Below are 26,766 nucleotides of genomic sequence, written 5' to 3'. Positions count from 1 at the left end.
AATTTATAGATTCAGTGCTATTCCCATCAAACTACCATTGACATTCTTCACAGAATTAGAAAAAACTACTTCAAATTTCATATGAAATCAAAGAAGACCCCATATAGCCAAGACAATTCTAAGCAAAAAGAACAAAGCTGGAGGCATCATGCTACCTGACTTCAAACTATGCTACAAGGCTACAGTAACCAAAACAGCATGGTATTGGTATCAAAACAGACATATAGATCAATGGCACAGAACAGAGGCCTCAGAAATAACATCACACATCTACAACCATCTGATCTTCAACAAAACTGACAAAAACAAGCAATGGAGAAAGGATGTCCTATTTAATAAATGATGTTGGGAAAACTGGCTAGCCATATGCAAAAAACTGAAACTGGACCCCATTCCTTATACCTTATACAAAAATTAACTCAAGATGGATTAAAGACTTAAATGTAAAACCTAAAATAATAAAAACTCTAGAAAAAATCATAGGTAATACCATTCAGGACATAGGCATGGGCATAGACTTTATGACAAAAACACAAAAAACAATGACGACAAAAACACAAAAAACAATGACAACAAAAGCCAAAATTGACAAATGGGATCTAATTAAACTAAAGAATTTCTGTACAGCAAAAGAAACTATCATCGGAGTGAACAGGCAACCTAGAGATGGGAGAAAATTTTTGCAATCTACCTATCTGACAAAGGTCTAATATTCAGAATTTACAAGGAACTTAACACATTTACAAGAAAAAAACAAACATCCCCATCAAAAAGTGGGCAAAGGATATGAACAGACGCTTCTAAAAAGAAGACATTTACACAGCCAACAAACATATGAAAAAAGCTCAATATCACTGATCATTAGAGAAATGCAAATAAAAACCACAATGAGATACCATCTCATGCCAGTTAGAATGGTGATTATTAAAATGTCAAGAAACAAGGTGGATGGCAAGACGATCGAATAGGAACAGCTGTGATCTTCAGCTCCCAGTGAGATGAATGCAGAAGGGTGATTTCTGCATTTCCAACTGAGGTATCTGGCTCTTCTCATTGGGACTGGTTAGACAGTGGGTGCAGCCCATGGAGGGTGAGCAAAAGCAGGGTGGGGCGTTGCCTCACTGGAGAAGCACAAGGGGTCAGGGAACTCCCTCCCCTAGCCAAGGGAAGCTGTGAGGGACTGTGCCGTGAGGAACAGTGCACTCCAGCCCAGATACTATGCTTTTCACATAATCTTTGCAACCCGCAGACCAGGAGATTCCCTCTGGTGCCTATGTCACCAGGGCCCTGGATTTCAAGCACAAAACTGGGCAGCTATTTGGGTAGACATCTAGCTAGCTGCAGGAGTTTCTTTTCATACCTCTGTGGCACCTGGAACACCAGGGAGACAGAACTGTTTACTCCCCTGGAAAGGGGGATGGAGACAGGAAGCCAAGTGGTCTAGCTCAGCAGATCCCACCCCCATGGAACCCAGCAAACTAAGATCCACTGGCTTGAATTTCCTGATGCCAGCACAGCAGTCTGAAGTCTACCTGGGAGACTTGAGCTTGGTTGGGGGAGGGGTGTCCACGGCTTTCCCCTCACAGTGTGAACAAAGCCGCCAGGAAGTTTGAACTGGGTGAGGAACCCACCGCAGCTCGGCAAAGCCACTGTAGCCAGATTGCCTCTCTAGATTCCACCTCTCTGGGCAGGGCATCTCTGAAAGAAAGGCAGCAGCCCCAGTCAGGGGCTTATAGATCAAACTCCCATCTCCCTGGGACAGAGCACCTGGGGGAAGGGGTATCTGTGGGCTGCTTCAGCAGACTTAAACGTTCCTGCCTGCTGGCTCTGAAGGGAGAAGTGGATCTCCCAGCACAGCGCTTGAACTCTGCTTAGGAACAGACTGCATCCTCAAGTGGGTCCCTGACCCCGTGCCTCCTGACTGGGAGGCAGCTCCCAGCAGGGGTTGACAGACACCTCATACAGGAGAGTTCCAGCTGGCATCTGGCAGGTGCCCCTCTGGGATGAAGCTTCCAGAGGAAGGAACAGGCAGCAATCTTTGCTGTTCTGCAGACTCTGCTGGTGATACAGGCAAACATGGTGTGGCGTGGACCTCTAGCAAACCCCAGCAGACCTGCAGGAGAGAAGCCTGACTGTTAGATGGAAAACTAACAAACAGAAAGGAATAGAATAAACATCAACAAAAAGGATGTCCACACAGAAACTCCATCCAAAGCCAACCAACATCAAAGACCAAAGGTAGATAAATCCATGAAGATGAGGAAAAACCAGTGCAAAAAGGCTTAAAATTCCAAAAAAAACAGAATGCCTCTTCTCCTCCAAAGGAACACAATTCCTTGCCAGCAAGGGAACAAAACTGGACAAAGAATGAGTTTGACGAATTGACAGAAGTAGGCTTCAGAAGATGGGTAATAACAAACACCACTGAGCTAAAGCTAACCCAATGCAAAGAAGCTAAGGACATTGAAAAAATGTTAGAGGAATTGCTAACTAGAATAACCAGTTTAGAGAAGAACATAAATGACCTGATGGAGCTGAAAAACACAGCATGAGAACTTCGTGAAGAATACACAAGTATCAATAGCTGAATCGATCAAGTGGAAAAAAGCATATCAGAGATTGAAGATCAACTTAATGAAATAAAGCATGAAGACAAGATTAGAAAAAAAAAGAATGAAAAGAAATGAACAAAGCCTCCAAGAAATATGGGACTGTATGAAAAGACCAAACCTACATTTGATTGGTGTACCTGAAAGTGACGGGGAGAAAGGAACCAAGTTAGAAAACACTGTTCTGGATATTATCCAGGAGAACTTCCCCAACCTAGCAAGACAGGCCAACATTTAAATTCAGGAAATACAGAGAACACCACAAAGATACTCCTTGAGAAGAGCAACCCCAAGACACATAATCGTCAGATCCACCAAGGTTGAAAAGAAGGAAAAAATGTTAAGGGCAGCCAGAGAGAAAGGTCGGGTTACTCACAAAGGGAAGCCCATCAGACTAACAGTGGATCTCTCTGAAGAAACCTCCCAAGCCAGAAGAGACTGGGGGACAATATTCAACATTCTTAAAGAAAGAATTTTCAACCCACAATTTCATATCCAGCAAACTAAGCTTCATAGGCGAAGGAGAAATAAAATCCTTTACAGACAGGAAATGCTGAGAGATTTTGTCACCACCAGGCCTGCCTTACAAGAGCTCCTGAAGGAAGCACTAAACGTGGAAAGGAACAACCAGTACCAACAACCGCAAAAACATGCTAAATTGTGAAGACCATTGACGCTATGAAGAAACTGCATTAACTAATGGGCAAAGTAACCAGCTAGCATCATAATGACAGGATCAAATTCACACATAACAATATTAACCTTAAATGTAAATGCACTAAATGCCTCCATTAAAAGACACAGACTGGCAAATTGGATAAAGAGTCAATACCCATTGGTGTGCTGTATTCAGGAGACACATCTTACATGCAAAGACATGCATAGGCTGAAAATAAAGGGATGGAGGAATATTTACCAAGCAAATGGAAAGCAAAAAAAAAAAAAAGCAGGGATTGCAATCCTAGTCTTTGATAAAACAGACTTTAAACCAATAAAGATCAAAAAAGACAAAGAAGGGCATTTACATAATGGTAAAGGGATCAATGCAACAAGAGGAACTAACTATCCTAAATATATATGCACCCAATAAAGGAGCACCCAGATTCATAAAGGGAGTTCTTAGAAACCTACAAAGAGACTTAGACTGCCACACAATAATAGTGGGAGACTTCAACGCCCCACTGTCAATATTAGATAGATCAATGAGACAGAAAATTAACAAGGATATTTAGGACTTGAAATCAGCATTGGACCAAGTGGACCTAATAGATATCTACAGAACTCTCCACCCCAAATCAACAGAATATACATTCTTCTCAGCACCACATCACACTTATTCTAAAATGGACCACACAATTGGAAGTAAAACACTCCTCAGCAAATGCAAAAGAAAGGAAATCATAACAAAGTCTCTCAGACCACAGTGCAATAAAATTAGAACTCAGGATTAAGAAACTCATTCAAAACCACACAACTACATGGAAACTGAACAACCTGCTCCTGAACGACTACTGGGTAAATAATGAAATGAAGGCAGAAATAAGTAAATTCTTTGAAACCAATGAGAACAAAGACACAATGTACCAGAATCTATGGGACACAGCCAAAGCAGTGTTTAGAGGAAAATTTATAGAACGAATGCCCACAGGAGAAAGAAGAAAAGATCTAAAATCGACACCCTAACATCACAAGTAAAATAACTAGAGAAGCAAGAGCAAACAAATTCAAAAGCTAGAAAAGACAAGAAATAACTAAGATCAGAGCAGAACTGAAGGAGACAGAGACACGAAAGACCTTCAAAAAAATCAAAGAATCCAGGAGCTAGCCAGATTAGTAAGAAAAGACAGAAGAATCCAATAGGCACAATACAAAATGATAAAGGGGATATCACCACTGACCCTACAGAAATACAAACTACCATCAGAGAATACTATAAATACCTCTATGCGAATAAAATAGAAAATCTAGAAGAAATAGATAAATTCCTGGAAACATACGCTCTCCCAAGACTAAACCATGAAGAAGTCAAATCCCTGAATAGATCAATAATGAGTTCTGAAATTGAGGCAGTAATTAATAGCCTACCAAGCAAAAAAAGCCCAGAGCAGACAGATTCACAGCTGAAGTCTACCTGAGGTACAAAGAAGAGCTGGTACCATTCCTTCTGTAACTACCCTAAACAATAGAAAAAGAGGGACTCTTCCCTAACTCATTTTATGAGGCCAGCATCATCCTGATACCAAAACCTGGCAGAGACACAACAACAACAAAAAAGAAAATTTCAGGCTAATATCCGTGATAGATATCAATGTGAAAATCCTCAATAAAATGGCAAACCGAATCCAGCAGCACATCAAAAAGCTCATCCACCATGACCAAGTTAGCTTCATCCTTGGGATGCAAAACTGGTTCAACATATGCAAATCAATAAACGTAATCCATCACATAAACAGAACAATGACAAAAACCACATGATTATCTCAATAGATGCAGAAAAGGCCTTCGATAAAATTCAACACCCCTTCTTGCTAAAAGCTCTCAATAAACTAGGTATTGATGGAACGTATTTATGACAAATCCACAGCCAATTTCATACTGACTGGGCAAAAGCTGAAAGCATTCCCTTTGAAAGCCAACACAAGACAAGGATGCCCTCTCTCCCCACTCCTATTCAACATAGTATTGGAAGTTCTGGCCAGGGCAATCAGGTAAGAGAAAGAAATAATGCTATTCAAATAGGAAGAGAGGATGTCCAATTGTCTCTATTTGTAGATGACATGAATGTATATGTAGAAAACCTCATCGTCTCAGCCCAAAATCTCCTTAAGCTGATAAGCAACTTCAGCAAAGTCTCTGGATACATCAGTGTGCAAAACTCGCAAGCATTCCTTTACACCAATAATAGACATACAGAGAGCCAAATCATGAGTGAACTCCCATTCACGATTGCTACAAAGAGAATAAAATACCTAGGAATACAGCTTACAAGGGATGTGAAGGACCTCTTCAAAGAGAACTACAAACCACTGCTCAAGGAAATAAGAGAGTATCTAAACAAATGGAAAACATTCCATGCTCATGAATGGAAGAATCAATATCATGAAAATGGTCATGCTGCCAAAGTAATATATAGATTCAATGCTATCCTCAGCAAGTTACCATTGACTTTCTTCACAGAATTAGAAAAAACTACTTTAAATTTCATACAGAACCAAAAAAGAGCCCATATAGCCAAGACAATCCTAAGGAAAAAGAGCAAAACTGGAGGGATTGCACTGCCTGACTTCAAACTATACTACAAGGCTATAGTAACCAAACAGCGTGGTACTGGTACCAAAAACATATATAGACCAGTGGAACAGAACAGAGGCCTCAGAAATAACTCCACACATCTACAACCATCTGATCTTTGACGAATGTGACAAAAACAAGCAATGGGGAAAGGATTCCCTATTTAATAAATGATGTTGGGAAAACTGGCTAGCCATGTGCAGAAAACTGAAACTGGATCCCTTCCTTACACCTTATACAAAAATTAACTCAAGATGGATTAAAGACTTAAACGTAAAAGCTAAAACCATAAAACACTAGTAGAAAACATAGGGAATACCATTCAGGACATAGGCATGGGCAAAGACTTCTTGACCTAAACACCAAAAGTAATGACAACAAAGGCCAAAATTGACAAATAGGACCTAATTAAACCAAAGAGCTTTTGCACAGCAAAAGAAACTATCATCAGAGTGAACAGGCAACCTACAGAATGGGAGACAATTTTTGCAATCTATCTATCTGACAAAGGGCTAATATCCAGAATCTACAAAGAACTTAAACAAATTTAAAAGAAAAAAACAAACAACCCCATGAAAAAGTGGACGAAGGATATGAGCAGACACTTCTCAGAAGACATTTGTGTGGCCAACAAACATATGAAAAAAAGCTCAATGAGATACCATCTCATGCCAGTTAGAATGGCGATCATCAAAATGTCAGGAAACAACAGATGCTGGAGAGGATGTGGAGAAATAGGAACGTTTTTACACTGTTGGTAGGAGTGTAAATTAGTTCAACCATTGTGGAAGACAGTGTTGTGATTTCTCAAGAATCTAGACCCAGAAATACTATTTGACCCAGCAATCCCATTACTGGGTATATACCTAAAAGATAAATCATTCTACTCTAAAGACACACCTGCACAATGTGCACATGTACCCTAAAACTTAAAGTATAAAAAAAAAAAAAAGACACACACACAAGTATGTTTATTGCAGCACTCTTCACAACAGCAAAGACTTGGAACCAACCCGAATGCCCATTAATGATAGACTGGATAAAGAAAATGTGGCACATATACACCATGGAATACTATGCAGCCATAACAAAGGATGAGTTCATGTCCTTTGCAGGGACATGGATGAAGCTGGAAACCATCATTCTCAGCAAACTAACACAAGAACAGAAAACCAAACACCGCATGTTCTCACTCATAAGTGGGAGTTGAACAATGAGAACACATGGACACAGGGAGGGGAACATCACACACCAGGGCCTGTCAGGGCATGGAGGGCTTGGGAAAGGACAGCATTAGGAGAAATACCTAATGTAGATGATGGGTTGACCACCATGGCACATGTATACCTATGCACATGTATATAAGAACTTAAAGTATAATAATTTAAAAAAAGTTAAAATAAAATATTAATGACTTTCAAAGAAAAAAAAAGTCAAGAAACAATAGATGCTGGTGAGGCTGTGGAGAAATAGGAATGCTTTTACACTGTTGGTAGGAATGTAAATTAGTTCAACCATTATGGAAGACAGTATGGTGATTCCTCAAGGATCTAGAATCAGAAATATCATTTGACCCAGCAATCCCATTACTGGGTATATACCCAAAGGAATACAAATCATTCTATTATGAAGACACATGCACACATATGTTTACTGCAGCACTATTTACAATAGCAAAGTCATAGAACCAACCCAAATGCCCATCAATAATAGACTGGATAAAGAAAATGTGGTACATATACACCACAGAATACTATACAGCCATAAAAAGGAATGAGATCATGTCCTTTGCAGGGACATGGATGAACCTGGATGCTATCATCCTCAGCAAACTAGCACAGGAACAGAAAACCAAACACTGCATGTTTTCACTTATAAATGGGAGTTCAGCAATGAGAACACATGGATACAGGGAGAGGAACAACATGCACCAGGGCCTGTTAGAGGGTGGGGGGCAGGGGGAGGGAACTTAGAGAACAGGTCAATAGGTGCAAAAATTTCATGTTTTTTAAAAAAGAAAAAAATTATATATGCACTCACATATTTTAAAAAATAAAGGAAAGAATAGTACTCTGTGTCATTCATATTTTCAGTATAGCTTATCACATAATTGTCCTTTGGGTACTGGCCATTCATGTATAATATTTCTCTAGTAACCAGGTTATGTAACCAAAATGTTTAATTCCCTCACCATAATTAAGTAACAGTTTAGTTTACCAGTTATGATCATATCATTAAAAAAAAATCTCAATATCTACCACAAGGGAAAACTGCAATCATTCCTTTCTACAGTTAATGGCTAATTTATTTTATCCCGCTTTTTCATTTTTTGATCCCTTCCAATTTCCAGGAATTTAGAGGTCCCTTCTGGTTTTAGAATGGAGAAACAGGGTTCGTTTCCATGTGGTACTGATTTTTCACATAGGTAGTGGCAACATTTTACTACAATAAAAAGAGCAAAAGTCAGTAATAGATTCACATAAGTGTTTAGCTAGAAAAATGAGACACAGCTAATGGGTGTGTGTCGAAGCAATATTAGATAAAAGCAATTACAGAATAAAATGACTCAAATCATAATTCCTAATGAAAAATAGATTACTTCATCATAAATTTATCTCCACGAAATTTTTTAGACGCATATCTCTTGGGGTATACATATCACTAGAAATTCTCTCTCCAGTGGACTTCTAAAATCACTGAAATATTACTAATCCCTTATCTGCAGGTGTACTTCAAGAAGTCATCTCACCCCTTTTCCTTTTCATATTCCTTAGAAAGCTGGAAACAGTCCCAGTCCTCTGTGTGACAGTGAACCCTGAGGCTGCGAGTGTTTTCATTTACAACACTGGGCTTGAATACCTGTTTTTAATTCCCTGGAGATATTTGCCACAAAATTCTCCCTCAAGCACACAACCTCTTTCTACCTGGTTTCTTTACGCGTTTCGAGCTGGACTTGGAATGAATTGTCTGCAAGCTACCATCCGACAGCCTAACACACCATCTTAGGCTTTCCTCGGCTCTCCAGACTGCTGTCTTGCATCCCCAGAGATGGCTTGGGGATAAAAATGAGTTTAAAACCAAACTTTCTTTAGCTGGTCCAGCGGCTAAGTGCAGCTCTGATGCATCCGAGCACGGTGCCCTCTTCTCTCCCAGTACTGCTCTGTGCCCATGGAAAAGGGGGCGGAGGCGAGAGAGAAGAGGAAGAGGCGGAGGTCACTCGCGCGCCCCATCCCTCCCAGGCTGCCAGCGCAGCTAGGTGCAGAGGGATCCCAGGAGCCGCGCGCGCCCGGCAGTTTCCGCGCTAAGGGAACGAGGGCGCGGAGGGGACGAGCGGCTGGACCACAGCCGGCGCCCGATCAGGATCTCCGCGCTGGGATCGGTGGAACTTGAGGCAGCGGCGGCGCGGGGCGCCATGGCACACCGAGCGGCTCCGTCTTCTGCTCCTCAGAGAGCCCGGCTGGCGGCCTGGGATGACAAGGTACCATCCCTCCAGAGGCTGATCCCAATGCATCGGCTTCGCTTATCTAGACCCGGATTTAACCAACTCACCCCCTGAGACACCCAGCCACAGCTTCTGCTGGCTGAGTCTGACACTGAGTTTGGACCAGATTCCCCAAGCTAGGGAGACGCATAGAGAAAGAAGGGTACTCGAGCTAACCCATCCGCATTCTGAGCTGCTCTGCGGGGGATTGGGTAGAAAGGGTCTCAGAAGAGGGAAATCGGCACAGATTCCGCTTCTCGCCGTTGCGGGGTTCCCTGCGGGCGGCACTGCGAGTTCCTCACCCGGGCACGTCCTCACTCCCCGTGCCCGGGATGAGGGAGAAAACAGCCCTTTGGCGTTTGAGCAATTGCAGAAAGTTTCAGCGAGTTCGTTAGTTTGGAGAGAATGTTGCGAGGCCAGGCCGAAGGGCGGCGGGGATAGTAATGGGCGAAAGTCGAATTGTGAGTAAGACCTGGAGGAGGCGACCGTCCTGGGGGTAGCCTAGGCAGTCCCACTCGGGCTGGGCGCAGGAAAGGCTGGCTCCGGAATTCCCAGCCTCCGGGAAAGCTAGCTGCTCGGGAAACGCCAATCGAATTAGCTCAGAGAAGAGTGGCCGTGGCCTTGTGTATCCAGTGTCTGTGCCTCAGGCTTCAACCCCCTAGGGAAAGAGTGACAAGCAAATACTTCGCCTTGAATGTTGCTACTCTGAAGCTGTAACTGGACAGGATCTTGGCCGAGGTGCACAGTGAGCGTGGCCCGCCCCCTTCCTCATCGCGAATCAGAATTTCTACACAGGGGCAGCTAGACCAGAAAACCTTCCCAGAGACTCACCACTCTGCTTTTCATGGGTTCAACGTGTGTGTGGTTTGCAGTTATTTGATTTGTGCTTAGAAACATATTCAGAAAATCTGCATTTAACATCAATGAACTTGCTGGTCCCCTTCCAAAGTTTGGAGATAGTTATGTCTGCCTGACAAGCAGGTCGTTCAACTGAGGAATAATCTGCAGTTTGGGGGCAAAGCCCACCAGAGGAAAGAGAAGACACTTTAAAAGGTCTCTCTCTCTTTTTTAATAGACGTAGGATTTAAAAAATCTTCTTGGGTTTAAATCTAATCTTGGTAGCGATTTTGTAAAATTTGAAAATTTTAAGGTGTCAGTGACGCGTCAGGGGGACATTCAGGAGGAGGAGGAGGTGCTCATTTGCAGAGGGGCCACAGAAGTTAACCAAGGGGTCTCAATTTCAACAGCTTCTTCACCTTGAAAATGAAATGTGGAACCGCAGGCAAATATGAGCTGCTTTCAGTATGATGCAACCTTGCTTATGATAGGCCAGATAAAACCCATCCCACCACCGGGTGCTGGGGCACGTCAGTCATAAACGTCAGATGAGCAGTAATGCGGTGTTCATAATTCCTCTCCGTTTATCCTACAGATGTCTGGACTGCAATCCTGCACAGTTTTGAGAGGGAGATGACTTGAGTGGTTGGCTTTTATCTCCACAACAATGTCCATGAACAATTCCAAACAGCTAGTGTCTCCTGCGGCTGCGCTTCTTTCAAACACAACCTGCCAGACGGAAAACCGGCTTTCCGTATTTTTTTCAGTAATCTTCATGACAGTGGGAATCTTGTCAAACAGCCTTGCCATCGCCATTCTCATGAAGGCATATCAGAGATTTAGACAGAAGTCCAAGGCATCGTTTCTGCTTTTGGCCAGTGGCCTGGTAATCACTGATTTCTTTGGCCATCTCATCAATGGAGCCATAGCAGTATTTGTATATGCTTCTGATAAAGAATGGATCCGCTTTGACCAATCAAATGTCCTTTGCAGTATTTTTGGTATCTGCATGGTGTTTTCTGGTCTGTGCCCACTTCTTCTAGGCAGTGTGATGGCCATTGAGCGGTGTATTGGAGTCACAAAACCAATATTTCATTCTACGAAAATTACATCCAAACATGTGAAAATGATGTTAAGTGGTGTGTGCTTGTTTGCTGTTTTCATAGCTTTGCTGCCCATCCTTGGACATCGAGACTATAAAATTCAGGCGTCGAGGACCTGGTGTTTCTACAACACAGAAGACATCAAAGACTGGGAAGATAGATTTTATCTTCTACTTTTTTCTTTTCTGGGGCTCTTAGCCCTTGGTGTTTCATTGTTGTGCAATGCAATCACAGGAATTACACTTTTAAGAGTTAAATTTAAAAGTCAGCAGCACAGACAAGGCAGATCTCATCATTTGGAAATGGTAATCCAGCTCCTGGCGATAATGTGTGTCTCCTGTATTTGTTGGAGCCCATTTCTGGTAAGAGCCTGAAGTTTTGACTTCTGCTTTCTTGGGTTAATCCATGTTCAATTCAAGGTTATCTGGAAGTTCAGTCTTTTAAATGCTGAGAATGATCCCTACTCAAAATTTATTTCAGCACTCAGCTCTGGCTTAGAATTACATGACATATGACACATATGGTTACTTTCCCACAAGCCCTGAAGTGAAAGAAATGTGTTGCTAAACAATTCTAACCATAGTGTTAGCTTCCTGCAAAGCAGTGTAGTTCTAACAGAAGTTACATATTTTTAACATACTGAATATGATTATTTCTAAAATGTGAACAAAATGACCAACTATAAAACAACATTTGAACAGATTGCAGTAAGTCTTGATAGAAAGTCACATGAACTTTTAACTTGTAAACAGGGCATATTAGCTACTGGGTTCTCCAAAGCATGTAATGACCAGAACTGCAAAGGGTGGTGCTGAACTGAGATAGCTGGATAGTTCAGGTGTACTGCATGGATAGTTCAAGTGAAGAAATCAGTAATTCACTAACTCAGGAACAATGCCATTAGTCCAGGGAGAGGTATGTTTGGCAGGAAGGCCAGAGATTCCTCCCTTTTTGTTTCATTCATTTAACATTTTAATTTAACCAGCATCTGTATGTGATAGCCTGATAGTTTAATTTGGAAATGAAAGCTAAAGTGAAGCTGTTAGAAACAAACATAAGTCATATCACTTTTCAGATAGAAGACAAAAATCATATTTATCATAGATAAGTATGACCTTAACTCCTTCTAATGTTTTGCTTTATAATGTAAGAAGTGACAACATGCCATGAAAGAAAACAAAAACAAAAACAAAAAAAACCCTTCTGTAGGGAGCAAGTGACAGCAAAGATTTTCTTTTTTCCCTCGTCTGTAACAATGGGGAAGTGGGAGGGCATCCAGAGATAGCAATCCAGGTGGGGTGGAAGTAAGACAAAGGTAGTGGTTGTACCTTACCTGGTAGAATGAAGGTGCTTGTTACTAATGCAGTTTTCCTAGGCTCCAAACAGGCTCATTGCCCAAGAATTGTTGCTAGTGCAGGTTTTTTGTTTGTTTGTTTGTTTGAGACGGAGTCTCGCTCTGTCACCCAGGCTGGAGTGCAGTGGTGCGATCTCGGCTTATTGCAACCTCCACCTCCCAGGTTCAAGCAATTCTCTTGCCTCAGCCTCCTGAGTAGCTGGGATTACAGGCGTGTGCCACCAAACCCGGCTAATTTTTGTATTTTTAGTAGAGATGGGTTTTCACCATGTTGGCCAGGCTAGTCTCAAACTCCTGACCTCGTAATCCTCCCGCCTCGGCCTCCCAAAGTGCTGGGATTACAGGCGTGAGCCGCCATGCCCAGCCCACTAGTGCAGTTTTAATTAACGATCCAGATGATTTTGATACACATAAGTTTGTGATAGCTGCTACTGCAGACAGATTCTATGATAGAGTTGAGTTTATTTTACAAAGGGAGTTCTACTTCTCTAATATTTTAAAAATTTCTATTCATATTATTGCCTCACAACCTGAATTTGGCTTCTTGAATTGTTAAGTCATTCAAATATTTTTTGTGTTGTTCCTGAGTTGGCCAGGTCATAAGAGCTCACCCAAGGGGAGAGTGGGTCTATCAATGGCAAGTCAACCTTTGGAGACCTGATAATTGTCAATTGAGGAGGCCTTGGGTGAACCCAGTAAGAGTCTGATCTGTGATTAAAGTATAGTTGTATGAATTGAATAACAGAAACTGTTTCTAACAACACTGGAGACACTTCATTGTTTATTTTTGAGGAGGTTAATGTATGTAACTCGACTAAAGAAATTTCCTGAGTGTAATGGTTTTTATTTTTCTGTAGTTAAGCTTTGAAGTAAAGTAGCTTTTAAAACTAAAAAGTGAGTCTGAGTGAGTTGAAATGAATTTGGGGGTGGTGAAAGAAATACAAAGAAAGTGAGAAAAGAAGTGGCTAAAAATGTTTAAATAAACTTTTACAATGAAGGTTGTGTCTCTGGAGAATACCTCAAAACAGTGAAATAGTGAAGTGTCAATAAATGAGAGACACAATCCGGACAACTGAGGTTATCACTTGTATTTTGTTTTTTGTTTATTCTGAGGCATCTTAAAAATTCTGTTGAGTTACTGGGTTTCTACTTTGAGGAATAGGAGTCATAGACTTACTCCTGCAAGATTATGGAAGGAAGCAAAATTTCATACTCTTGGCGTGGATATTTTGAATGTATGTTTTTCCCTAATTTCCATTCCTGGATTTTTGGTTTGATTTGGAATAAATATTACAATTTAATTCCTATTTTCAACATATTTCCTATTGGAAACAAAGTTTCATTTTTACAGAACATTTTCCGAGGTCCACTTTCTCTTTAACTATGAATTATTGATATATCTGTGTCACCAACGTATCAATACTTTTAGCATGAAAATTATTTCTGTGTTAGATGGGTAGTAGATACACCACAGGTATTACTTTATGGGCTGATATTTTGAGTTGTTTTAAGCATTCTTTGCATTCCTGGCTTCTTTTATGGAGAGTTGAGTCTTCATGAAAATTTTTTACTGAAAGATTTTGTCAGAACTTTGGTGGTCTGGACACAAGTGCCTTGGGGATTAAGTTAGGGTCCTCAGACAGGTATAAACAACCTTATAAAAATACAGGCTTAAGAATCTGAAAATAACATCCAGTACTAATACTTCAGTTGAAAATTTTCTTTTTTTCTCTCACATATCTAGGAGGATTTTAATAGATATTAATTACTGAGCCATTATTTTCCTGCCCACCTTGTATTTTAAAAACTTCTGATTTTTAAAAATACCCCTGAAACCAAGCTTTTAGATTCCCACAGTTGCGCTGTAATAGTGACAGCTTCCAGGTCAATGCCCTATTTCATACCATGTGCCTTTTCTCTCTGATTAACTGTGAATTGTTGGATTTGTATTTGAATGAACATCTGCACACACTCTTTGGCCAGTGTTCACAGTCATTTTCAAGTCTCAAACTGGAACGAAGGTAGAGGTACATGCACTAAAAGGAGGAAAGGAGTAAGGTGGAGATGATGGTGTTTGTGCTTGACAGGAACTACTGCATCAAAACTTGTCAATAGTGGCATAATTTCTAAAATCATTGAAATGTATAAATCGAAATTTATATTTAAGTTTTTGTCAAAGCTGATACTTTATTAATTTGTTGAGTTTTAATCAATACAAAGGTAAAATGATCATAATGTTTGAATTCTCTCTCATGTTAATAGACTCTATTTTACTTTTCTGAGTAGTTTTGGGTCTATAGAAAAATGAATAGAAAGTAGAGAGAATTTACAAATACTCCCTCCCCCTCCCCCACCCCATCAGCTTTATTATTAATATCTTGCTTTGTTGTGGCATATTTGTTAGAATCGATGAGCTGACACTGCTATATTATTATTAACTAAAGTTTGTAGTTTACATTAGGGCTATCTCTTTGTGTTGTACATTCTATGGGTTTTGAAAACATAGAATGACATGTGTCCACCATTACAGGATCATGCAGAATAAATGTTTTAAATTAAAACATTTAATGTGTTTTATTTTTCCAAAAGGGGAAAATGTGCTTTCCTCCTCCTAGTAATTGAAATGTAGAAATGTAGTACAAACATAACATTTGTTTAAAATATAACTTAATTACTTAAATTTTTACAATATCTGGGTTTTGTAGTTTTAAACACAGTTAATTCATTCACATTCATTTAATTGTAATGCTAACTGAAAAATACAGGAAACTACAACCGACGCTTATTATCTTACAGTTCCATTTAGCAACAAGTTAATTCTAAACATCTTTGAAAGTGAAACAGCAATTATAAAATTGTCTCGCGTTCTTCCTAGATGAATCACTTTTCCTTAATACATAAATATTGAACACATTCTCCTGATGTCTCTATTGTGAAGGAGAAAAAAGAGATTCACCAGCACTTTTGAGAAACATTTTCTCAATATTCTTTTGTTTCTACTTTTATATGGGTAATGATTCTTTTTAATGCTCCACTTCTAGAATATGCAAGCCTAAAAGGAATTAATTATTAGTGCTATGCGTAGTTCACCTATTTGGCAGAGCAATAAATACTTGTTGACTGGTTGACTGTAACTTAAGTAGTATGAATGTCAAAAGATTGGAAATGATTGACCAGTATGTGGATTCTGAGTTTTGTAGGTTAACAGCCAAGCAAACTCTGAAACCAAATGGTAATTTTAATCTGTTCCCTAATCACCAACGGTACACTTAGGACGCTATTAAACTTCAGCTGTCTTTTACTGGAATGCCATATGTTTGTTTTACCTTCTCTTCAGGGATACAGAATAATTTAGAATGGGAAAGAGAAATATAAAGTATATGAAGAGCAAAGTGATTTCTTACGTAGGCGAGTTTACCCAAGAAATGTGTTCTCTTGCAAATGTAGAATTGGAGCTTGATTTTCCTAAGGTTACTCTTATGCTAATATTTCTAGTCAACATAGTTAAACATTGTTTGGTCACTAAGGTGTTTGTTAGATATAGATCAAAGAACTGGGTGGCTAATTGAACTTTGACTGAAATTACTAAAGGTATTGGCTTCATAATGACCAGGTCTTAAAGGGCTAATGACAAATGATGGAGTAAGATGACATCATAGCACATTTTGACTATTAGTGAAGATTATTTTCTTTGAAAGCCTGACCCCCATCATCATATTTAAGAATGGTGTAATGGAAATCTATGTATGTGTCTTGAGCACTTGCCTCAATACCCAAAGGATGGTGAGTGGATGTATGTTTATATATTTTAAGTGAAGAGATAATGTGGAAAATTGCACATGTACAATATAAATGTGTACATATATATGTAGTGTGTATATATATTGTTTATGTATTTAGGTACATACATAAAAGTGTAGATGTGTACATACATACCTGTTTGTGTATGTATATATACAAATACACACATAAATGTTAAATTATTTCCCAAATTTAAAAAATTAACCAATTGCCATTGGATCAAATAAGAGGGATTCTAGTGGGTGGCATAGCTATCAGATACTGTGTTCACTGCTTGGGTGATATTAGAAGCCTAAACTTCAGTATCCTGCAATATACCCATGGAACAAACCTGTACATGTATCCCCTGACTCTAAAAACAAACAAACAAACAAACAAACAAAATGGACTGTTCTATAGTCTTATATTAGATCTTGGAATATAGGTCTTTCAGGTTTACTCTTGGATTTCTGCTGATTTCAGAGGCAATATTTTCATAAATCATTTTAGCTAGTTTTCTTTGTGAAGCGGGAGTGTCCCTCTGTTTGGAACGTGGAAGCAGCAGTGAGGTTGTCTGGATACAGGACTTATGACAACTGGGTTCTACTCCTGGGAAGTTTGTAACTTAGACCTCAACAACTCAAAATTCACATCCAGCAGAAAAGACATATTTTAGAGATACGTTAATGCAGTGTAATCGTGGGAATTCAGGCGGCTTTCTCACATTGGGGAAGGCATGAAGTAAGTGCTATGAGGTGAATGACCAACCATAGCTAGCAGAGGAGCTGCCCTGGGAGATCAGGGAGCACGTTCCTGTCCCCGAGCCTTGGTGTTCTCCTGCCTGGAACACTCTCCTCTTGACATCCACGTGACTCTCTCCCTCTTTCTTCTCTGTTCTCTCAAATATCCCCTCCTCTATCTGGGGTATCTTTAAAAAGTTCCTGTTCTCTTTTCCTCTCTTCCTTTCCTCTGCTTTATCTCCCTCATAGGACCTAGCAGGGTGTGATAACATAATACATATTTCTCTGTCTACCTGGTTGTTGCAGGGCTTTTGCCCCTAGCACGTAAGCTCCTGAGGGAGGGGCCTTGCTGATTGTTCTGTGTTCAGCTCCTAGACCAGTGCCTGGCATATAGCTGGGGTCAGTAAGAGTCTGCCAAATGAATCTTATGTAAAGGAGGGCCCAGTTGTTGACTACCTCATTTCCACTTTGGATTAGCTCTGCTGAGGAGGTCAGGACCTGGTTGATAGCCCCTGGGAATACCTGTAGTACTTTGAATTGTGATTTGAGCTGGAGAGGTCTGAGAGGGAGAAATTCTGTGTTCAGGAGTTCCCTAAGAATGTAAGTTGGAAGTAATGTCCTGGAGAATCTTGGACTTTCTGAAGTTTGAATCCAGAATGAGAATTTAGGAATTCTGTCAGCATCTAGAGGAATTTCATGGACATACTAGGCTTGGTATTTTATTTTATGATATTACAATGATTTGTTTATGTGTTTTCTCTGTTATTCCAAATGGTGCTTGGTGGCTTTACTCTACATTATTAGTTTATGTTTTAATTTCAAATATAATGAGCCATTAATCAATGTTTATTGAATGAATAAAATAATGACTCAAGTATTGAATGGGAAGTATCAAAGGCAAAGGAAAATATTAGGTAACAGAAATTTGGATTAATTTATCCCCAGTCTTTAACACTGATGTTTTCTCTACAGCCACACATTTTTTTCATAATGTATTTTTTTTTTTGGTATTTTATCTCTGAGAGAATCATGTCGGGGGACAAGAGGAGAACTTACTTTGAGTAAAGACCTCCAGATATTGCATGTTCCTTGTCATAAAATGAAAGCTCTATGGTAAATATGGAAATTTATCTGAAGCAGGCTTGCTTACATCATGTCTTTACCAGCTGATTAAGTGAACGTATATGCTTTAACCTGTACTGTTATCAGACTAAAAGATTAGGTAGGTTTTATATTCACAGAGGATTAATTCTCAAAAAATTCCGACAGACCTTTTTAGTGGACACTGTGGTAATCCTCCCAGATCTTCCTTTTCTCAAGGGAATTTCCTTTAGCTGAAAGTAGCTGCTTTGTCCAAGATTGTGTCCCTGTCTCTTGGGGTCAGTCTATGTGCAGTGACTGGTGGATGTGGGGATACAGGGAACTTGTTCCTTTGCCTTGTTGGGATATTTCCGAAGGTCCATTCATGCTTCAGGGCTTGCTGAGGTGTCTGTTGAGGAGTTTCCTTGTAACTGCCTTGCAGCTCCTCTCCTACCCAATCCTGCTTCCTTCTCCACTTCACACACTCTCTGGAAAGCTTCCTGTGTGCAGATGTCTGCCCCAAAGTCTATTGCCTCCAGAGCCTACCTTAGGACAACCTTCCAGAAGTCTATTTGTTCATGTACTATCTGCATATAAAGTGCATTACACATTGGTTTACAGTGTTATTTGATAAATATATGAGCTATGTGTAGGCTATGTATATGGAATTGAGCTCATTTAAGTATAAAACTATCTCCCTCCATAAAAGTGTATGGTGTAAAATTGGCAAATGTCAATCCATTTTTAAAAGACATTGCTAGGATGAGAATTTACTCAAGAATTTGTTGCTTTGGATGAGCACAGTGATCTGGAATACTTTGTTATTTTAAACTTATTTACTCTTAGAAAAACATGACCTTTTTTTTTTTAAGAAGAAAGACTTATAAAAATGCCCAAAGATATCATAGACATCGAGACGACACTTACAAAACATTACTTGAATGACTTAAGTGTAAACGAATCAGAAACATGTGTATTAAATTTATACCCTCAAGGATATAAAAATCTTCTGGCTTAAAGGGTTCTGGGCTTTTCATTAAGCTCCAAAACATTTGAAGAACAATTCAAGATGTTGATGTGTCCCAAAGCTCTTTGGGTTGCCAGTTTTAGCTTTATTTGCTTAAGACTTATCTTTATAGGAAGTATATAAATTGTATTCCATTTATATTTGTTTTGGAAGTCATGTATAGCCACCCCAATTTAACCTGATACATCAGTGTCATTTATCTGTACTCAGAGAGGACTTCATCCAACAGGATAAATTTGTCTTGTGATACTTGTAAATATACCTTTCAGAGCTTGTGTAAACCTGTCTCCTGTCTGTCCTCTTTTCTGGGTGTAACACAGCTAATGCCATAGAAGAGTGAATACAATTGTGGTTTTACATAGGCAGGGAGGTGTTTTTTTCTCACTCCTCCTCAGCTATTGTATCCCAAATGAAATTCAGACTGTGGAATACTGAAATGGAGTGTGGCCGTGGTGTGATGGTGAAGGAGACAGAGACAATTGGATTATGTAAAATGAATTATTTTAGCTTTTTGTGCATAGTCCCAAGTCAAGTCTTCCTTTGAGAATAGTGTAGTTATTCAGAGTATAGGCGGGGAGCATGAATCTCAGCCTCACCACTTCTTAGCTATGACCTTAGAGTTACTCTAAGACAATTGTGCATATCCGTGATTATAATAATCGTAAACTCAGATGTACTATCAGATTAAATAATTTGATTTCCCTAAAGTCTCATCACAGAGTGATTGGCACATAGTAAATGTACAACAAAATCCAAAAATACTCAAAAAGTTTATTGGTATTAATGCTGCCCACCATCCCAATGAAAAATAATCATCTACGTTTAGTTCAGATATTTTCCATTTTCTCTTCCATTAAGAAGGATTGGTTGCTGTAGAAAGGAAGAGAGAAGGAGCTCATAGCTTCAGAAAACTTGAACATTTCCACTCCAAGTTTCAAATTATAGGTCCTTACTTCACTATCTCATCAAAAGTAAAGATGTTGCCTGCTAACCTCCTAAATATTCTGATAATTTGTGAGGTATTAATTATTAGATCAGAGTTGTGAGTGGTACCAGGGAGTAAAGGATAAAGATCTTTCCTCAAGGAACTTATAATTTATTTGAAGCAAAAGATGTAAGTTATTAGCCTTTGAAAAAGCAATATAGTGTAGTGTTTAAGAATCTGGGTTCAAGTCCTGTTTCTTTCACTTCCTGGCCATGTGTCTGTAGCCACTCTGTGCCTCTGTTTCCTCATAATTAAGTAGTAATAAAGCAAAATAAAGTAAGTAAAAAAAAGTGAAATAAGTAGTAATAGTATCCACTTCATAGGGTGGTTGTGAGAATTAAATAATGTTTGTAAAGCACTTAAAATAGTGTTTGACATATAACAAGTACCATATGCTTCAGTTATTATACTATTCTCATTGTTGTTGCTGTTACTATTAAATAATAATGTTGCCCACTAATCATTTTGTCAATGAGATGATCAAAGACACGTTAAAATTATTAAATGAATAATGGGAATTATAAGAGGGATTTGTCACTTCTAATTTGGTGATCCATAAGTGGTTATTTGTTTATTGATTTGACAAACATTTATTGGGTATCTAACATATGTCAGGCACTGTTCTAGATACTAGAATAATAATCACTGTAATTTAACTGTTCATAATGTCTATGGCCTTAAACAATAGTACTTATAAGATAAAAAGAGAAGAGATATGCAGGAAACTGAAATATAACGATTCTATCTTTTGTTACAACAGAATAGCAGATATTTTATTATGAATGTTTGTGGATGAGATTATTCGTGACAGCTTATGAAAAGGAAAAAATTTCTCTGGGCTATCATTTACAAAGAAAAATTACTGGAAATAAATGTAATCGAAAGTCAATTAATGTAAGCTGTAAGAACCAAAGAGAAAATAATGCATATAATTCCCAGAGATATGGAAGTGTGAAAATGAGAAGAGAAACTCTTTAGTATTTGGGCCAGGCTTTAACAGGATTAGAATACAGCAGGTTATAATAAGTTAATATTAAAATAAAATTTTTCAAGTAATAAAATACGAGTAGAAAAATTAAGTCAGATAATAAAAATTTAATAATTCAAATTAGTATTTTATACTATCTTTTGATAAGGAAACCGACTCAGGATGTAGAAGAGAAATAAATTTTGGGTGAAATGAAGCATTACAAAAGCTCCTAACACTTTCTAAGAATTCAAGGAAGTTTTAGAAATAAAGAAAAACAATTAAATCATTAAATTGCTGTGAATATGAGTAATAGGAAGGAAACAAAAAAGTTCATTTATGTTTTCATTTACTCATGAATAATTTATTCATTGATTTATTCTTTCAGCAGACTTTGCTGAGGAAACTGGTGGGTGTCTCTCCAGGTGGAGGGTAAAGGATAGAGACAGAGACATGACCTGGGAAAATATTCCTGAGACAAATTCTAAGACTCATGCTTTCTATCTCCTTCATTTTGTCTGTGACCTTGCATTCTCTTCTCCAAACTCCACATGCTTCCTCTGCCTACTTTTTCCACTTTTACTATGGGGTAAATATAGCTATTTGCATTTTTCTGGCTTTGCTTTGGAGCAGGTCAGGGAGGTAATGGCTTAGTAATACTGAAGGAACTCTGATCACAAAGGTGAATTAGTAAGTACTAAATACACAGCAAGAACATTGTTGTAGCAGCAGTGGCATCAATATTGGTTGTTATTGTTATTACATATTCCTTCATTTTGCTTCTTGCATTTATGACCGTGGCTGTGGACCAGAAAATAGAAGGAAAAATAAAAGTCACATGAGTGAAGGAGAAACAGAACGCAAGGGTGAAAACAAGGCAATTAGGGCAGCAGAAAGCTGGTGGTATGAGGGTGAAGAGAGGCACTCTCATGTTTTGGGAACTCTGTTGGAAAGATGAGACCTCCTTTTATTTTCACAGACGTCTTCTCCTTTATTGAGGAATATTAAATTTCATGTATTATATTCCCCAAGCTATTTGAAAAAAAATAATATTTTCTTTAGCTATAAAATTTCATTGTAAAAAATTACAACAAACTACATATTAAGTTTTTAAAAAAAATCTTCCAAATCCCACTATCCAGAGATAACTACTGTTAGTATTCTGGGTGCATCTATCCTTTTACCTAGGTAATGGGGAAAATACATTATTTTAATTCTTTGATTAATAGAGTAGTTAAACATTTTTTATTACAGTTGTTGGGCATTATCCCTTTTGTGAATGTACAGGTATTTGTATTTTTCTAAATGATTTGCAAGAACTGTTTGGATAGCAAAGAACAGATAATTCTGATATATAAAAATACTTATAAAATAAATTGTTATAAAAGCAGTTATTTGTCCAGGTTTATTGTTTGCCTTTTAATTCAGTATTTGAGTTTACAAAAGTAGTGAATTAATAATTTCTTTTGTGGTTACTGATTGTTTCATGTTTAAAAAATGCTTTTCTCAGGCTGAGATGATATCAGTATTTACCTCTTTTTTTCTTCTAGCAATTTTCCCCATTCATCATTTGTATTTATGTTTTTAATACATTTATGACTTATTTTGGTTTGATTTACAAGTTAATGATCTGAATTTTCTATTGAATGGTTAGCCAGTTGTCCTCAAATTATTTATTGAATGCTCTTCCTGCAACCTGTTTTAAATTCCTACCTTTATTATATATAACATTCTAACATGTGCTTGGATATTTTTGGATCCTTTATCTTATCCTATTGATCTTTATGTACAATTAGTATTAGCTTTATGTACAATTATCATCTCTGTATTTTATTTAGACTTGGGTACAATCGATCAATTTTAATATAGAGTGTTTCTTATCTTGATCACAATCTATCTTATTATCAAAGTCATGTTTTGAATAAAAATTTTGTAACTTTCCTCATAATAGTGAGGCAAATTAGTTGCATTAGTTTTATAGCACTTTTATTCTAACTTTTTTTTTTTTTTTGAGATGGAGTGTTGCTCTTGTTGTCCAGGCTGGAGTGCAGTGATGTGACCTTGGCTCACTGCAACCTCCACTTCCCAGGTTCAAGTGATTCTCCTGCCTCAGCCTCCTGAGTAGCTGGGATTACAGGCACCCACCACCACACCTGCCTAATTTTTGTATTTTTAGTAGAGATGAGGTTTCACCACGTTGGCAAGGCTGGTCTCAAACTCCTGACCTCAGGTGATCCACCCACCTCGGCCTCCCAAAGTGCTGGGATTACAGGCATGAGCCACCACGCCTGGCCTATTCTAACTTTTTAAAATTGTTGTTTCTACTGTAAATATAATCATTACTTTCTTTTACATATACAAGTATATAAGAAAGCACTGATCTTGATACATTTGTTATTTATTGTGGGAAAATTTACATAATATAACATTTACCATTTTAACCATTTTAAAGTGTACAATTCCGGACACTTGGTACATTCACAATGTTGTGCAGCTGTCACCACTATCTTGTACAGATCATTTTTTTTATCCCCAAAAGAAAACCCTATATCCATCAGGAGTCACTCCCCACACCCCAAAGTCCATGACAACCACTAATTTCTCTCTTTCTGGATTTGTTTATTATGGTTATTTTGCATAAACGGAATCTTACAATATGTCACCTTTTGTGTCTGGCTTCTTTCGGTTAGCATAAGGTTTTCAAGGTTCATCTACATCTACACTGAGCAAGGTCAGTACATCTTTCCTTTTTGTAGCTGACTAAATTCATTTGCATCAATATACTGCATTTTGTTTATCTTTTCAGAAGTCAATTAACATTTGGGCTATTTCCATCTTTTGGCTATTGTGAATAATAATGTTACTATGAACATTTGTGTACAAGTTTTTGAACACCTGTTTACAATTCTTTTGGGTATATGACTAGGAGTGGAATTGTTGGTAATATAGTAATTCTGTTTAACTTCTTGAGAAACCACCAAACCTTTTCACAACAGCTGCACCATTTTCCATTCCTAACAGCAACGTGCAAGTGTCCCAATTATTCCACAGTTTTTGCCAACACTTTTTATTTTCTCTTTTTATTTATATTTATATTTTATTATAATGGCTTTAGTGGATGTCATGGTAACTCATTGTAGTTTGAGTTACATTTTCTTAATGTTGAGCATCTTTTAATGTGCTTGTTGGCTATTTGTATATATTTTTGGAAAAAATCTTTTATTTTTATTTTTGTGTGTAAAAAAGTTATATTGGTCTGTAATTTCCCTGCTTTATTTTATTCTTTTACTTTTAATATTAGAATTATTCCAGTTTTAAAAACCAGTAGGGAAATGCTTATTTTTCCAGGTCTAGAATAATGTAAGTAATTTGGCTGTTAGTTGCTTTATGATGATTTAACATTATTTCAGCATTTTTCTGACAGTTTTAGTTTTATTCCTAGTGATTGGTTTGTTTGATTTTTTTACATTTTTCTATTTTAATAAGTAAATTCTCAGTAAAAATTTGCTACTAAATGTATACTCTCAAGGATACTGAGTATAGTCTAATAAAATGTAATAACCTAATAAATATAATAGCATATTTGAATAAGATATAATATCTTAATATTCTAAGAATATAGAGTTCTTTTTGGCTAATTCCAGCATTTCTGTATCCTGGAGTCAGTCTCTGTTGGTTCTATTTTCTTTTGAGAGCAAGTCACAGTTTCCTGTTTCTTTGTTTATTGAACATTATTGAATTGTATCTTGGGCATTGTGAATGTTATGTTAGGGAGACTCCGCATTCTATTGTATTCCTCTGAAGAGTGTTAATATTTCTGTTTTAACAGGAAATTGACTTGACCAGACTCAAACTGCAAACAGCAGCTCAAATACCATTTAAATTATTTTATCCTTAACTAGATTACATGGAATCTACCCTAAACATGCATGATTCAAAGGTCAGCCCAAGATCTGGTCAGAATTTATATATAATATTTGGAGCTTCCCCTCTCTGGCTCTTTTGTTTCCAGGAGAACTCTGTCCTCTGATTCTTCAGGCTGGAAAGACTGTGGGTTTAGTATCAGAGTTTAGCTACTCTGCACGGCACAGACTGGGGTGTGTTTTCAGACTGGAAACTATGGAATAGGAAACTCATCCTTTTTCCCAGAGAATAATTGATTATTCTCAAGAATTTGCCTGCTTTTGGCTATTCTCCAGTGTCTTCAGGTAGTGTGTTTGTTTTTGTTTTTGGCACAGAGTTTATAGCTGTTGAGTGAAGCTTGGTTCCATAGGAGCTTATTTGGCCATACTGGAATGAAATACCACATTTAGATTTTAGATTTGAATTGTTATTTTTTAGAAAAATTAATGCCTCTCCATTTTCTAAAATAATTTTTGATATTTTTGGAAGTTCCATAGGGATATAGTCTATGTCTACTTTGCTAATCATTGTATTTGCAGAGCCTAATACAGGACATGTCACACAGTGAGTATTCAAGAAAATTTGTAAAATGTTGAATAAAATAAGTTTCATAACCATACTAAAAACAATTGAAAAATTATGTAGAATTTGATTGACATTTTGTTTTATTGGCTTTGTTACTGCTGCAATTTCTTTTTGATCATATTGTCTCCATTCTAATGTTTGGTATTTTGATTGATTTCTAGATTGCTGAAGTATGAAATTAGACTCTTAATGTGAAGAATAAGGATGAGGCTTGTCTTCAAACTAGCATGTTTGAAAATGTACTTATCTTGGTCAATAGTTTTGCTGGTTATTGAGTTGTTATATCGAAATTATTTTCCCTTAAAGACCTTGCTGACTTTATTCTATTTTGTTTTCTTCATTTACTTCTATAAAGAAGGAGTTTGAAACCAATTTAATTCTTTTCCTTCCTGTGTAGTTACTTATAGGATTATCTTTGGAATTTGTTTCAGTGTGGGAATACTTTTATTACATTTTGCTTATACTCAGGATACTTTTTTAACCTGATTTTTTTTAACCTCACAGAAATGTTCTATTTTCTTTTTTTCTGTTTGTGCTTCTGGCTACTTTGTTTTTTCCTTATGAAATGCTTATTACAAATATATCAGAGCTTCTTGATTTATTATTCATAAAAATTATCTTTTCATGCATCATATGTCTATTTTTATTCTTTTCTACAAAAATTGCCTAGACAGATTTGGTATTCTGTTTTTATTGCATTCTTTATGTTTTGAAATTTAGTAATAGTGTTTTTCCTCTGGTATGTGGCTGGAAACTTCATGGTTTTGCTGAACAGCTTCTTTTCATGAGTATTACTGTAGTCCAAAGTTACCTGAGGCACTGCCCTCTTTTGAATCATCATGCCCTTCATTAGGAGTGTGCAGCTGTCATGACCCCCTTTACTGCTCCAAGTACAGCCTAGGAATGAATGTCACTGTTCCCATAGCAAGTGCTAGCTCCCTGCTGTGCACCTCAGAGAAATTCATGTGGTTCAAACTCTCCCCTGACTTCTATCTCTGATCCACTCTCAACAGTCCGGCCTGCC

At 37.9% G+C, this 26,766-nt stretch overlaps 1 protein-coding gene across 1 annotated transcript in view; it reads left to right on the top strand.

Annotated features, from left to right (window-relative positions):
• The first annotated feature begins 5,616 nt into the window (after window positions 1-5,616).
• The window catches only part of PTGFR (prostaglandin F receptor), a 52,686-nt gene continuing 31,536 nt past the window's right edge, over window positions 5,617-26,766 (top strand). The window contains exons 1-2 of the mRNA XM_003807774.4: window positions 5,617-9,378; window positions 10,814-11,683. Of these exons, the coding sequence (XP_003807822.1) occupies window positions 10,886-11,683 (798 nt within the window). The 5' untranslated portion in view covers window positions 5,617-9,378; window positions 10,814-10,885. The remainder of the gene's footprint in view (window positions 9,379-10,813; window positions 11,684-26,766) is intronic.

The sequence above is a fragment of the Pan paniscus genome, chromosome 1 (genome assembly GCF_029289425.2).
Source record: "Pan paniscus chromosome 1, NHGRI_mPanPan1-v2.0_pri, whole genome shotgun sequence".
Lineage (NCBI taxonomy): Eukaryota > Metazoa > Chordata > Mammalia > Primates > Hominidae > Pan > Pan paniscus.
Note: the sequence above shows the minus strand (reverse complement) of the source record. Positions and strands in the feature narration are given on the sequence as shown.